Raw genomic sequence first — 15663 nt, 5'->3', positions numbered from 1 at the left:
TAAAGCTGCTAAAAATATCCAGGTGCAGATGTTTGTGTGGACACAGGTTTTCAGCTCCTTTAGGTAAACACCAAGGAATGCAACTGCTGGATTGTATGGTAAGAGTATGTTTAGTTTTCTAAGAAACCACCATACTGTCTTCTAAAATGGTTGTAACACTGCACATTCTTACCACCAATGTATGAGAGTTCCTGTTGCTCCACATCCTCGCCAACATTTGGTGGTGTCCGTGTTCCAGATTTTGGCCATTCTAATAGGTAGGTAGTGGCATATCATTGTCATTTTAATTTGCATTTCCCTGATGACATGATGTGGAGTGTCTTTTCATATGCTTCTCTGCCATCTGTATATCTTCTTTGGTAAGGTGTCTGTGGTCTGAGGTGTTTGGTCCATTTTTTAATCAGGTCTGTTTTCTTATTGTTGAGTTTTAAGTGTTTGTATATTTTGGATAACTGTCCTTTATCAGATGTGTCTTTTGCACATTTTTCTCTCAGTCTGCAGTTTGTTTTTTCATTCTCTTGACATTGTCACAGAGCAGAAGTTTTTTTAAATGTTAGTAAAGTTCAGCTTATCAGTTAGTTCTTTCATGAATTGTGTTATATCTAGAGTCATTACCATACCCAAGGGCATCTGGATTTTCTCTTATGTTATCTTCTAGGATTTTCATAGTTTTACGTTTTACATTTCAGCCTGTGCTCCATTTTAAGTTGATTTTCGTGAAGGGTGTAAGGTCTGTGTCCAATTTCCTTTTTTTGCGTGTGGATGTCCAGTTGTTCCAGCACCATTTATTGAAAATACTGTCTTTGCTTCATTGCAGTGCCTTTGTTCCTTTGTTAAAGATCAGTTAACTATATTTATGTGGGTCTGCTTCTGGGCTGTCTATTCTGTTGCATTAGTCTATTTGTCTATTTTTTCACCAATATCACACCGTCTTGACTACTGGAGATTTATAGTAAGTCCTGAATTCAGGTAGTGTCAGTCCTCTAACTTTGTTCTTCTCCTTCAATATTGTGTTGGTTATTCTGGGTCTTTTGTTTCTCCGTATAAACTTTAGAATAAGTTTGCTGATATCCACAAAACAACTTTCTGGAATTTTGATTAGAATTACATTGAATCTGTAGATCAAATTGGGAGGAACTGACGTCTTGACAATATTGAGCCTTCCTATCCATGAACATGGAATGTCTCTTCATTTATTTAGTTCTTTGATTTCATTCATCAGTTTTATAGTTTTCCTCATAAAGACCTTGTACTATTTTGTCAGATTTTTACTTATTTCATTTTGCGGGATGCTAATATAATTTCAAATTCCACTTGTTCATTACTGGTATATAGGAAGCAATTGAATTTTATATATTACCCTTGTATCCTGCAACATTTCTGTTGTCACTTAGTAGTTCCAGGAGTTTTTTGGTAGATTCTTTCACTTTAGCATTATTCTTCAAAGGGATCTCCTCCTTAGAGTGGCCCTTTTGCAGAAACTGTATCTATATTTAGGACTTACCTATATTTTGAATTTTTTTCTAAGGTACCTCATTACGCATATGAGTTTGGGTGATTTAAATCAGAACTAATACCTTCATCTCTCCTATCCTGATTGCTGTTATTCCTCCTTTGCTTCAGCCACGGGAGTGAGCATCGCAGTTGGGGAGAAAAGGTTTCTGTCACTGGCTAGCAGGAGACATAGGCCTTGAGGTCCTTCTGAAATGCACACAACTATTCCGGCTTTCTTCCGTCATGGGATACGTTTCCTCCCTTGTTATCATTCCATTTGAATGAATGTCACGTTTCTAATGAGTATTTCAGTTTCACTGTGGTACACCAGGAACACACACCCTGGGAGAAATGACAGAAGCTCCTGTAAAATCATCCTGATCTGTGCCTGCTTTCTCTCCTTCTCTTGTGTCCCTAGGTAAGTGTGAAATCGGTTGGGCCTACTACTGCACGGGAGCAGGTGCTGCCACCGCCATGCTGCTATGCACATGGCTGGCTTGCTTCTCAGGCAAGAAACAGAAACAGTACCCATACTGAGATGGAGCCACCAAGAGCAAACAGAGGAGAAGATGGGCTGAAGGGGCTGGGAGGGACTGAAGCATCCAGCTATTCTCAAAAGGTGGAATAGTGGTTCTAAACCATACAACACTAATGAAATGAAACCCAGTGGAATTAAAAACATTATACCGTATGGAAGGGTTGTGCAAGATTTGTGAAAGAAATGTAGAGCATGGAATGATAGAGAAAAATGGACCAAAGGCTAAAAATATTGCAGGGTGTTGGGTGTTTCTATTCCACAGAGTATTGTTGATGTAGAACACACACATACACAAAACAAATCTATATACGCAGCAAACAAGGTGGGGTTTTTTTTTTGTTTGTTTGTTTTTTTATGGATGATGACTCAGAGAATCAAAAGGGCTAGTAGAAACAGTATTAGGTTGGGAAGCAGGGTAACGCACAGACGTTCCCAGTAAGTCATGGCACTTCTGAAAGCACACGAGCGCATACAGATGTACGCATCCACACACATGCGCATACACAGACATTTAAATTGTCGCACAGTCTGTATGAGAGGTTTAGCAGTGCATTACTCCTCTGTTTTCTTTTTAATACACATTTAAAATACCATATTATCACTTTATAAAGTATACATTAAACCTAATAAATGGACCAATAAGCCACTCTTATCAGTATTTTGTATACTCTGCATAAACTCTTTATGCCCTCAATGTGTTTTCAGTGTTTATGCAGATCTTTAGAATTAAGCCTTTGTATTTCAATATTATTCAAAAAATATGCAATATTTCTCTGAGTAGCTTCTGCTATGGTATTCTTACGAAGTAAAGGGGCAACTTTCTGTCCACTGTAGGAGAGAATTCAGTTGAAGATGTGAGAGTAATGAGAGACATTTCTAGTCACTAGATCTTGTTTTCTTTCATCCATTATTGTACTGTGCTGTACCACATTTATTCCAATATTCATTTTGTAAAAAATAAAAACGTGCTATTTTGTTTGTATTTGAAAAGCTCTGTGAATAAATTCTCTCTTTGATCAGTAGCTCAATGTGTCATAGAGTGTTAATTCAGTTATGGGGTTTGCTTCTTTAATTTCCTAAATGTAGCCTTTCAACTCCAACTGTCCTGTAAATTTTCCATTTCATTTTTAGGCCTCCTATTCATTCACCCACTAGTCATCCAACCAGGAGTTATTCTCGGCACACAAGGTATTACAGGTAAGACATAATTCCTGCTTTCAACTTAAATTCTTTGCAACCAGAATTCTAACTGCCTGTTCATTGCACTTCAATCATGATCAAATCCATATGAGAGAAGAATTTCAAGTCTATTTTGGATGAAGTTTGAGAATATGGACAACATTTAGAAGTGGCTGAAGGCGACGAAAACCAGGTCATGGTTCAGTCTCCTTGGATGATGACAGAGTGGTCACAAGCTGACAGTGACGTGCTGCTTCTCCACTTTCTACAAGGCGCTGCATTTCTTCGGTGCTTCTGTGCCAGGGGCAGTTTCATACCTCTGTTCTTTCAGGGATCTTGGCCATTGAGAAAGATTCTTTCACACTCCTGCTACCAGCATAAAGCCTTGACTAGAGAGAAAGATCTGGACCCTTTCACAACCCCCTAACAGAACCAGCTCTTTCAAAAGCAAAGATTGGATAACGGATACATTCTTTTATTAGGCGATGCTGAGTAAGCATCAAATCCTTCAAACTTCCATTTCAATGAGTTTCTAAATTATATACTTTTCATATTTGGAAATTGAACATTCTGGCTATTTACACATGTAACTCTATTTTCTATTCATTCTATGCACATTTATCATTTAACTTGAATATCCGAATATCACACTTGCTTCTGGCACTTTTAATCATCCAGGGTGAGGATTGATGTAGCCCCGGAAGAACAATACAAGACTCTGGCCAATAACATTCTGGGCTTTCTGAGGCTTTGTTGCTATGGAAAAAGTCACTCTGCTCTCAGATGCTTAATTCATCATGCACTGAATGCCGTTTGATTGCGTCTCATTGTTCACTGAGCAGGGGCTTCTCCATTCTGTGGCTTCCTGCCAGGAGGAGAAGATTGCACTTTGCTCCCTCCATTAGCCCATCATTTTCATGTATTGCTGGTGCTTTTCAAATTTCAAACTGTACCTTCCTGTCAGAATACTGTTACGACTTCTTAGCTCATTATCAAGTTGGAGTTCTCAATGGAATTCATTAAGGTCTAATTTCTTGGACAGATTGAACGATAACATTGTCATTTTGATGTAATCCTTAGGGTTTTAGACATTAGTGATAAAAAGCTGATCACTCTGACATGATCAAGTCAACTGGCAAACCCTTGTGTCTCTAGTCTGACTAGTCATAGTTTTCTTTGGTTCAAGATGTCCCAGCATTTGATGAGGAACATCTGATGTATTAAGAGTTATACTAAAAAATAAAGAATTACATTTACAGCTTTTCAAGTGAAAATCAGGATTCATGAAACAATATTAATAATAACAATAATATAAAATCTATGAAAAGTATATATTCACAGGCTGCTTACTGATGTACACGTAAGGGACCAAAAAAGCTCCATTCACAACCTCATAAAGCTTTCATTGCTTGTACATGCTTTTGAGGTAAGTGGGGAGTTTTCCTTGTTTTTAGGAAGAGAAGATGATGTGTAAAGTAGTTAATTGATGAAACTGAATTGACTCTTCCAGTTTTCAACATATTTGGGTAACAAATAGTTCTTGAGCTTCCGCTACTTGCTGGGCATTCTGCTACTCTATATAAAGCACTCCATAAAGTACAACACCTGCTCTCAAGTTGCTCCTAAGCTTATGGGGGAAAACAAAGAAGAACATCAGTGATTACACGTCCCGTTATGTCAACTGACTCTCAAAGATAAGGAGGAAGCCTCTCCCAGGTAAACTGGAATCCTTTACCTTAATTTATTTATTAAAGATAAAGGGCATAAGGAAAAGAAAGATGATAAATGATGATTTTCTGCGCTTCAGAGACATCATTAAGAAAACAAAAAGGTAAGCCAAAGACTCGAAAAGTTACATATCTGGCAAAGAACTTATATTCTGAGTAACTCTTTCAAAGAAATAATAAAAAGACAACTCAGTTTTTTGAATGGTTCAAATAAATGGAATATTTTACAAAAGAAGATACACAAATGCCAATAATCACATTGAAAAGGTGCTCAACATCAGTAGTCAAGAAGAATGTGAGACTCGGAGCCACAGTGAAACACCACTTAACATACGCTAGAATGACTAAAATTAAAAAAAAATTACAACACCAAATGTTGCCAAGTATGGAGATGTGTGGTTGGAAACATTTAGGCAGTTTTTCTTAAGTTAACCATAGGAATTCCTCTCCTAGGTATTCATGCAAAAAAAGAAAAAAATCTATGTCCACAAAAAATGGCATTAAAATGTTCGGAGTTCATAATAATCCGACACTGAGAACACCTCAAATGCTCACCAATACATAAAGGAATTATGATATATTTAAACAGTGGAGTACTACTCGTCAGTGAAAAAGAATGCATTTCTAGTATACATGACAACATCGATGCATCTCACAGACATTATGCTGAACTAAAGAAGCCAGACACAGAGGCAAAACTAATATATGGTGACAGATATCAGGACAGTGGTTTATCTGAGGTGATTAACTGGTGAGGACATAGGGAACTTCCTGAGATGATGGGAATGTTTTGTATATTGATGAGGGTGGTGGTTACATGGATGTATACACTTGCCAGAATCGATAGATACATGCACTTCATTGTATGCTTATTGTATGTTAATTGTACTTTAATAAAAAGAGACAGGGGGTGGGGAAGGTTCTTAAAGAGTACTGGTGCTGTGGGTTATCTCACAGGCCTGCACTGAGTGTGCATTGGGGGATGGTAGGAGATGAGGCACGGAAAGGGCAAGAAGTGCTTTTTGTGCCGTGCTAAGAGGATCAAAATTGATCCCGGAGGCAGTGGAAGGATTTGGCATAGGGGGAGATGCAGCCTGACTACCTATGTGTTTTAGAAAGGTGCCTGCAGCAAGCATGGTGAGTCACTGAGTGGCAGAAGTGGGGAGAGGAATTGTCACAATGCATTCATCCCACCAACAAAGAGTTGTTGAACACCTGCAGTGGTCTAAGTGCCTGGTAAAGGAGACAAACAAATAGGGTAATGTCATCCAGGCGAGAAGTGTGAGGGCCCCAACCTAGGTAGGCAAAGTTAGTGGAGGTGGAGAGGATGGGGCAGGTTAGAAAGGACAGGGGGATAGAGCCAGTAGATCCTGATCCTGAAATCAGGATCCCTGTTGAAGGAGCAGTCAGAGGTAGGAAAAAATTCAAAAGAAGATATTGTTGCAGATACCCGTGAAAGAGAAGAGAACTTCAAGAGGGAGGGAGGAGTTCTCAATAGTGTTTATGGCAAATACTTTGGGAGAGCCAAGGCATATTTATTTGACTCAATAATGAGAAGTTTAGGGGCTTCCCTGGTGGCGCAGTGGTTGACAGTCCGCCTGCCGATGCAGGGGACGCGGGTTCGTGCCCCGGTCCGGGAAGATCCCACGTGCCGCGGAGCGGCTGGGCCCGTGAGCCATGGCAGCTGAGCCTGCGCGTCCCGAGCCTGTGCTTCGCAACGGGAGAGGCCACAACAGTGAGAGGCCCACGTACCGCAAAACATAAATAAATAAATAATGAGAAGTTTAATAATGACCACAGAAAAAAGCAGCGGTAGTGGAGTGGTGGGGTGGAACTTAAATTGTTAGGTGTAGAAGACTGAGTAAGAGATAAAGAAGAAGAAAATTATGCTCTTTCAAGAAACTTAGCTGTGGGTGTGGGTAGAAAATGGGGTCTTTCTGTTCAATGGGTATAAAGTCACAGCTATACAAGATGAGTCAACAATAAGGTACTGTGCACTTAAAATTTGTTTAGGGACTTCCCTGGTGGCACAGTGGTTAAGAATCTACCTGCCAGTGCAGGGGACACAGGTTCGAGCCCTGGTCCAGGAAGATCCCACATGCCGCGGAGCAGCTAATCCCATGTGCCACAACTACTGAACCCGCGAGCCACAACTACTGAGGCTGCGTGCCACAACTACTGAAGCCCTCGCGCCTAGAGCCCATGCTCCGCAACAAGAGAAGCCACCACAATGAGAAGCCTGCGCGTTGCAACGAAGAGTAGCCTCCGCTCGCCACAACTAAAGAAAGCCTGTGCACAGAAACGAAGACCGAGTGCAGCCAAAAATAAATGAATAAGTAAATTTATTAAAAAAGGTAGTAACACTTTGTTCATATTGTAGATCTCATGTTGAGTGTTCTTAGCACACACACACAAAGACAGAGACATAAGGAAGCATTTGAAGGTGATGGATATGTTTGTTACCTTGATTGTGGTGATGGTATCATGGATGTATACGTATGTCCAAACTCATCAAATTATATACATTAAACATGGTCAGGTTTTTGTGTATCATTCATGCCTTATTACAAAGTTACAAAAACAAGAAGAAGGCTAGCTGTGAAGGGAAGGTGGAAGACAAAATTCATTCAGCATTTTTGTTAATACCAAAGTGCTCTTTACAAAAACTGTTTCTGCAGGTGGGAGGAGGGATAAATTCGGAAGTTGGGATTAACATATACACAGTACTGTATATTGGGTTGGCCAAAAAGTTTGTTCAGGTTTTTCCATAATATCTTATGGAAAAAACCCAAACGAACTTTTTGGCCAACCCAATATAAAACAGATAATCGACAAAGACCTACTGAATAGCACAGGGAACTATAGTCAATTTTTTGTAATAACATATAAGGGAAAAGGATCTGAAAAAGAATATATATAGATGTATAACTGAATCGCTATGCTGTACACCTGAAACCGACACAATATTGTAAATCAACTGTACTTCAACCAAAAAATTAATTAATTAAAAGAAAAAAAAATGTTTTTGCAGCCCTTGGGGATAGAGTGAATTTGTCAGAACATCAAATGTGCAGGTACCCCTCTTTGATTCAGGCTTTCTCTCATAACGTGGAGAGGGGCTCCCCAGAGAGCCTTCTTGGAAATGAGACCACTGGATTGTTCTACCAGCTTCCAGCAAGCCCACAGGATCAAGAAGAAACTGGCTGTCACCTCAAGAGCAATTTCTGAGGGAACAGAATTGGGCTAATTCCCCAGAGCAGAGCAAGAGGGTGCCACGATCTGGGTCACTGCACTAACACCTACCAATGGGGGTCAATGAGAAAATAATAGATTTTTCCCTGGAGGAGTTCACCTGTTGTGGAAAAAGGACAATATTCTCTATTCTAGTTTTGTGCACTCAAGTGATCATTAAAGTTAAAGGTTCAGATCTGAAAATAAATGGCAGTGATGAAAAATGAGAAGCTTTCTAACGTGAACGAGAGCAGGGAGAGAATGTCATGCTATGAAACCATCTATGGCAATGCTGAGACTAAATTACTTCCACCAGCGGTTGGATCTGGAAACTCTCCTTCTATTTATTTTCTTAACAATTTTCACGATTGCCATTCCTCTGGGATATGGGGAGGAACTGTTGCTTGGCATATTTTGAAAATTATGCTGTGTCTCCTATTAATACATAGGGTACTCTGAGATGTTTAGTTTGGCTCGCCCACGACGTTTTCTTAGGGCTTTTGATATCCTTGTATTTTTCTTTTAATTATTTATTCATTTAAAAAGTGTTTACCGATCACTTAATATGCGTCATACACTGTGAGAGCTCTACCGTTGACGTATTTTATCTTTTACTGTGACCCTTAAAACGAGTACTCTGTTACAGTTCTATTAGCATACATTAGCCTATAATATCAATCATAATAATTTTTTTAAATGAGTGCTTAACTTGTAGCACACATAGAAATAAGCTTCAGTGGGAGACACTTTTTATACGGGCTGTCTGTTTTTCTGCACTTACCTGGAATGAATTATTATTTGCTTGAGGCGAATTTTTAGTTGTTAGTTTCCAAGCCACTTGACTGACAAACACCAGGTCTTTAAGGAAGGCTTGGGATTAAGGGAAAAGCTAACAGAGAAAGATGGATGAATTAGGGCTAGTTATCAGCAATGGATTTACATTACATTGTTTGGCTAAAGCTTCATGCATACATCAGTGATTAAGACCTTCCAGCTCTGAGTGCCCAAGTTTGAATCTTGATTCCATCATGTCTTCTTCGTGTGAACTTGGGCAAGTTTCTTACCCTTAGTTTCCCATTTGCAGAATCTGAATAATAATCTTACCTTCTTAATAGAGTTTTATGAGGAAAACTCAAGATAATCCATGGAAGGACTCTTGATCACGGTTTTCCATGGAAGCTCAAAGGAATTGTTCTTGCTACTTCGGTTTGTCTTCTTTGTGATCCACATTGCTTTGTCCTGTGAGGTCGGATGTGCTCTAGAATGCCTCCTTCCAAAACTCAGATCTCTAGTCCTAAGTCTTTACGAGTTTTCTCTAGTCCTAAGTCTTTACGAGTTTATCTCCCTACAATGTTTTACTTTCCTCCAATTGCCCTGAAACATGCTGGCTTTGATTTTGCTGCTGCAGTTGCCTGAGGTTCTAAGCTGAGCCTTCTGCACCTTTACCTGTGTTCTCTTCGGCACCTGCCTCCACCAGGTCCTGCCCTTGGTCATGATGAGCAGTGAGCTTTCAACTCCTTTGGCAAGAAGAATTATTTCAATTTGTAGTACGTGCAAAATGGTGTATGGACAAGCTTTTCATTGAGGCATTTTCAGAAATAGCAAAAGTCTGGAGACAACTTAGATGACCATCAGTAGGGAATTCCCTAAATAAATGATGGTACATCCATAGGTAGAAAGCTATACGGCCATTTAAAAGACAGCATTTCTGTACTGATACAGAGATATCTTCAGTGTCTACTAAGAGACAAGAGCAAGATGCAGAAGAATTTATACAATATGTTCAATTTCTGTGAACAAGGCTTCCCTGGTGGCGCAGTGGTTGAGAGTCCGCCTGCCAATGCAGGGGACGCGGGTTCGTGCCCTGGTCTGGGAAGATCCCACATGCTGCAGAGTGGCTGGGCCCGTGAGCCATGGCCGCTGAGCCTGTGCATCTGGAGCCTGTGCTCCGTAACGGGAGAGGCCGCAGCAGTGAGAGGCCCGCGTACTGCAAAAAAGAAAAAAAAAAAAAATGTCTGCAAACATTTTTAAAGAATATACGTGTATTTGCTTTATACCAGTGAAATATCTCTAGAAAGATAAGTAAGAAACAGACCATGATAGTTGCCTCTGGATAAGATACAGGGATGGGAGGGAGACTTACTTAAAGTGCCCTTCATATTGTTAAACTTATGACTATATTACCTATTCAAAAATAATTTTAAAATAATACAAAGAGATTATTTAAAAATATATAACCCAGCCATGAGAGGACAGATATGCCTATCCATCAAAATATATGGAAAATAAACTCTTCAATTCCATAGCCTATTAGAGTTCAAAGCCAGCCCCCACATTTCTGCAAATCCCTGGGGGGGATGTTTTTAGAGGCTACCTCTTATATACCCATATGCCGCCTTTGTCCTTTATTTCTTTGCCCCTGGCATAAAACTCAGGTTTTTCTTTGGTTTCTATAAAAGAAAATTGCTCACAGTAAGCGTTGATGAGTTTTTTTAGGTTTTACTGAGGATTCGGCAGGTGAGGCTGGAGGAGGGATTTACAATGCCACATTGCAAACAGCTATCAGTGGAACAGCAGACTACCTGCCTTTAGCTGCCTCTCACTGTGAAGTTCCAATAAACACACCAACCTGGTCTCTTCAGTGGGCTGCCTCCTCTGGCCTCTTCTTTTCTTTAAAGAGCAAACTAAATTCTTTTTCTCTGCTGTATAGTGGTTCTGTGTTCCTATTTCACTGTGAACTACTGAAGCATACTCCAGGGCTCTCTTCTTCACTTGGCTCAAAAAAGTATTTTTTCAAATTAAGGCAATTCTCACCTGAAAGGGAATTTTCCTATCAGTTCCAAAACTATGTAAAAATGCCATATATTTGCTAGAGTAACAAAATCATTATTGACTCATGTGCTCCGGTTCGCAGACTTTCAGTGGTGGAGCTCTTCAGGGCCTTCTCCCCTTCTCCACCATTACCTTCCTGGGCAATCTCATATCCCCATGGCTTCAATTACATCCATTTCCCAAAGGCTCCCAAGGGGATACAGTCAGCCCCAAACATCTTATACCCAGCTGCATATGCTACATCTCCATTTAGCAAACCCACAGATATGTCAAAGCCACTGTCCAAAACTGAATTTGTAATCTCCCTCCCAGACCAGCTCTGTCCCCATGAAACGTTCACTTGAGCAGATGTGACAATATTCTAGCAGCAGAGAATTCTCACCTTCTTTTGGAGCAGAGCCCTCTGCTAAGTAGTGGGACAGACAACCAAGTGTCTGGTTACCAAGACCTAGGTTACCGCTCCTAAGGGTGAGAGAGCCTGCTGGGCTCCTGAGACTCTCAGAACACTGTTCATGCCAAGGTAGAAGTGATTGTATAGTTGACCAAAGTCAATTTAAAAATTTTGAATGTCACGCCTTTCACCAGTGACATCTTCTTTCTGGCATTTCTCTGCCAATGACCCGACTCTCTGGTGAAGGTTGAATAGTAACATTTGAAGATACTGGTTGCTGCTGCCTCTGGTGAACGGATGTCTAATGAGGGTGGATTGCATGTTAAGTAGTCACCTCTAGGGTAGAGATTTAAAAGAACTACGTATATTTGCATGTTGTTACACATTATACTATTATATAACATACATACGTATGTACATACATATAGGTATATTTATATATCACATTTAAAAAATACGTTGCAGCCAGTATTTATTAGACATTAGGAGATTAATACGTTGCAGACAAATATACCCCTTCTTATCCGCACACTCTGAAGGTATCCTCCCATGTCCTCACTTGCTCTCTTCTAAACCCATTTTCCTGCCTGGTGAAATAATCGATGTGTAAAACCACAGATCCAGTCATTCCCCTGCCTCTTGTTTTACCTAGTCTGTATGTCTCTAACCACCCTGTCTCTTGTAATTCTTCTCCTTTCATCTATTGTGCTGGACCGTATTGTCTTCCTGTTGGTTTCTGTAATGAGGCAAGACATCAAATGCCTTGTAGCATTTGCCCTCCTGTCCTGCCTGCCTAGAACATCATTCTGGACCTCTCTCAGCCTAGCTAAACCCTATGCATAATTGAGGCCACCCATAAAGAGAACCACTGCTGATTCCTCCTGCCTCAGATGAGGTGAGCTTCTCTGTAGACCCTCCTATTACCAAAGTGGCAATTAATTCATCGCCTAATGTGTAGCATTTGACTTGTCGTTACAGGGACAATGTTTTTGTCCTTCTTACTTAGCACTGCCTTTGTCTCATTGTTAGTGTCCAATAAACATTGGCTGCACGACAGAATGAATTTAATAGCTCTATTGTTTCTGAGGAACTTCAGCTACAGGCTTTCTGTTGGCACACGGGTTTGTCTGTAGTTGTGTCTAAGAATATCCGTTGGTGTAGACTTTTCAGTGATCCCTTGGAAAATGATGTGACACGTTAATTACCCAAGCTAGATATATGGGTAATATATAAATCTGATGTCCTTTGAAATCTAAACCCTAAATCCTCCTTATCTGTTGGCTCCTAAGGGTCTTTAAGAAGAAAACATTTAAGATAAGAGTAAGCGCAGATAATTGCACACTACATCTGGAAGGAGTTTCTCCAGAACTTTTCCTCGGGGTCTTCTACAGAAAGCACAGCAGGGGTCAAAGGTGGGGTGCAAAAGTCCTTAAAATGGGAGTCAAAGGAAGTTTCCCGGCAAACTAGTTTGGAGACTGTGCTGTGAATTAACTCCATATGGAGAAATTCTACCAAGTACAAAATCCATGGGTCTGCTCTGGTCAAGTAAACACAGATTAGAAATCTATTTGTTTATATTGCAAGGATTGGGTTTCTTTTATGGCACTCTGTGGTGTCTTGGAGGCAATGCAAGAGATAATTTATGCATTAAAAGCTCACCAATAACTTCCTAGGCATTAAAATGATCACTGAACTTTTCCCCTACTATACTGCTCGTTAAAAGGGCAGATGCTTGGGTCTACTGTCAGAGATTATTATTCAGGAGGTATGTCTAGGAGCTATTCATTTGCATTTGAAAAGTAAGTTATGACACTAAAAGAGAAAGCCATAAGGAAGGATACAGCAAGCACCCATATTAACCCTATTCATACATATACCTCTGGTTCACTACTTTCATCTGTTGTGGAGAGTCCCATCCTGGTACCATCCTCACCACTGTCAAGGTTATTGACTTTGGAGAGTATCAGGCATGTCCTGCTGAGGAAATGAGGCACCTTGAGTTTGAAATGGAAGTGAATATTATTACAAATGAAAGAATAGAAAACAGGTATTTTCTTATTCTTCTTCAAGGAGTGGTCTGCATTGTCTTTTCAGCAATATTTACTAACATAGGTGTGGCTTCCTCATTTCTTTTTAGTAGAAAAGAAAATTTACATTTCCACAGCATATAATGATGGGTACTAATCTAAATGGCATGCACGCTCCTCTAATACATTTAATACGTGAATGGGACTACAGTATTCTGACTTAAAACAGGAACACACCTTGTTTCCAAAGAAAGATACACGTGTAAATCTATTTTCAAATAAAAAGAACCCAAAGTGGCTCAGTTGATGATTCTCGAAAAGAGCTGCCACACAATTTAGTAAAGCGTTATGAATTAGAAACGTAGAGGATTGACTTTTTGGTAGGAATCTAGGCTGAGAAGAACGGGAGTGAGTAGTAAATAGTACCAGATAAATAGGTGTCCAGTAGGGGTGGCTAGTAGATCCTTTACGTATTGGAAACTTTCAGTCTCTCCATAATTGGTTTCTGAGAGATAAGAGTTATACCAGAAGGATTTGAGAATATAATTCTGATTTCATTAGGACAGTTTTAGTCTCAAGGTAAAAATGATGATACAGAATTCTGTGTGTCTTCCACAGTGCCTTCGATCTTCCTTCCTGAGCATATGCCAGCTGTTACCAATTGTATTTTTTCCTCCGTGGGTCTAGATAGACACCAGACCAGGGCAGACTGGGCAGTTTTCTCCAGACCATTCATCTTTGAACGGTTAAGTTCTAAGTTCTAAGTTGGCTGGAATCCTACCAGCCAACTCTCGGGGTCCTGGAAAAGAGGGCTCTGACATTTCCTCTTTCATGGTTTTGCTTCTTTGGTTCATTTCTGGATTAAATCATTCTGTTTTTTGGTCTTAATCCCTAGCTACGCTTGGAGTTTAAAGCCATGGACTAGTAACAGAATGTGTCACTGTAAAACAGTCTTGAGTTGGAGACCCATTTTTGCCACTAACTAGCTGGACAAGAATGGTAATCTCTAAACCTCTGTTTCCTCATCTGTTAACTGGAGGTGATAATAATACTTACCTAATGAGAAACCTTCAACATAATGCTTAGCAAAAAGCAAGTGCTCAGTAAATGTGATTTTTATTTTCACTCAATATTTTCACATTTTGAAGGCTGGTGCTTGGTTATGTATTAAGGAATCAATAAGAACATCTTTTACATAATGTTAAGAGTCTGCAACTGACTCTGAATTGGAAATTTTCTGTCCCCAATGGCTCTAGCGTTCTCTGACAATTAGCTTCCTTGGATAATATATATAAAACCTCTAAACCTGGGCTGTCACAGGCCCTGAAGATCTATTTGGTCAGACTGTCACCTCATGAAGAAGGACTCCCCACAGCTCTTTCACGGACTGATATTTTTAATAAAAGTTCACAACACTCGTCTGATTGGATGTGGTGTTTGCTTTAAATTACATCTGCCCGTGCAACTGTTCAGACCTATGTGTCCAATCAGGTGCTGGAGGAAGAGCTCTGCCAATAGGAGGAGCGTTGAAAAGATGTACCACAAGGCACTGTGCAGGAAATAGAAAAACCTGAGTGTTAGTTACACCACCTGAAACTTTCACAAACACCAATAAGAAACATTCAGCCCAAGCTGCAGGACCCCAGAGCTGGTAGCCAAGATGAGTACTTCCTTCTCTCCTGAGCTCAGAATCTTGGGAATTTCTCTCCGTGTCCCGCCCTCCTCTGCGACTGGAGATTGTCAGCAGGCTTTCCCACGGATCAGGGGCTGCTTCTGGACACGATTAGGCTCTCAAGGAACGATTCCCATGAGCTTTGCTGAGTGTCAGGTCGCTGATGCAGACATTTTCACTCACTAGATTTTTTTTTTTTTTCTGCCTCTGGCAAGTGGTTTTGAGCTATTCAATTAGTAAAGAAAGATGTTAGGCAGTTTGGCAAGAAATGAGATGGAAGAAAGAATTGTTTTGACCTAGTTAAACAATTGAATACAATGTTGCATTTTAATGATCTCTGGTTATAGCTAGGTGCATATATATTTTTTTTAATTGGGGCTGTCAAGTTTTCTAGGAAATCAGAGAATGTAAATTATGAATTCCTATTAAATAAAGTTTTAAGAACTGTACTGCTTTTGAAACACGCTGCATGCAGTTTTCTCCCTCCCTCCTTCCCTAGCTTACATTTTTAAGTGATGAGAGCTATGTCTATAAATGAGAGAATACGCTACAAACAAAAGGTCCAACCCTCA

At 40.0% G+C, this 15663-nt stretch overlaps 1 protein-coding gene across 1 annotated transcript in view; it reads left to right on the top strand.

Moving 5' to 3' along the window:
- Window positions 1–3054, top strand: part of LHFPL6 (LHFPL tetraspan subfamily member 6) — a 232512-nt gene extending 229458 nt beyond the window's left edge. Inside the window, exon 4 of the mRNA XM_032610695.1 lies at window positions 1913–3054. Within this exon, the coding sequence (XP_032466586.1) occupies window positions 1913–2031 (119 nt within the window). The 3' untranslated portion in view covers window positions 2032–3054. The remainder of the gene's footprint in view (window positions 1–1912) is intronic.
- The last annotated feature ends 12609 nt before the right edge of the window (window positions 3055–15663 follow it).

The sequence above is a fragment of the Phocoena sinus genome, chromosome 18 (genome assembly GCF_008692025.1).
Source record: "Phocoena sinus isolate mPhoSin1 chromosome 18, mPhoSin1.pri, whole genome shotgun sequence".
Lineage (NCBI taxonomy): Eukaryota > Metazoa > Chordata > Mammalia > Artiodactyla > Phocoenidae > Phocoena > Phocoena sinus.
The sequence above is the reverse complement of the archived record's forward strand: the minus strand, read 5'-3'. Positions and strand labels throughout refer to the sequence as shown.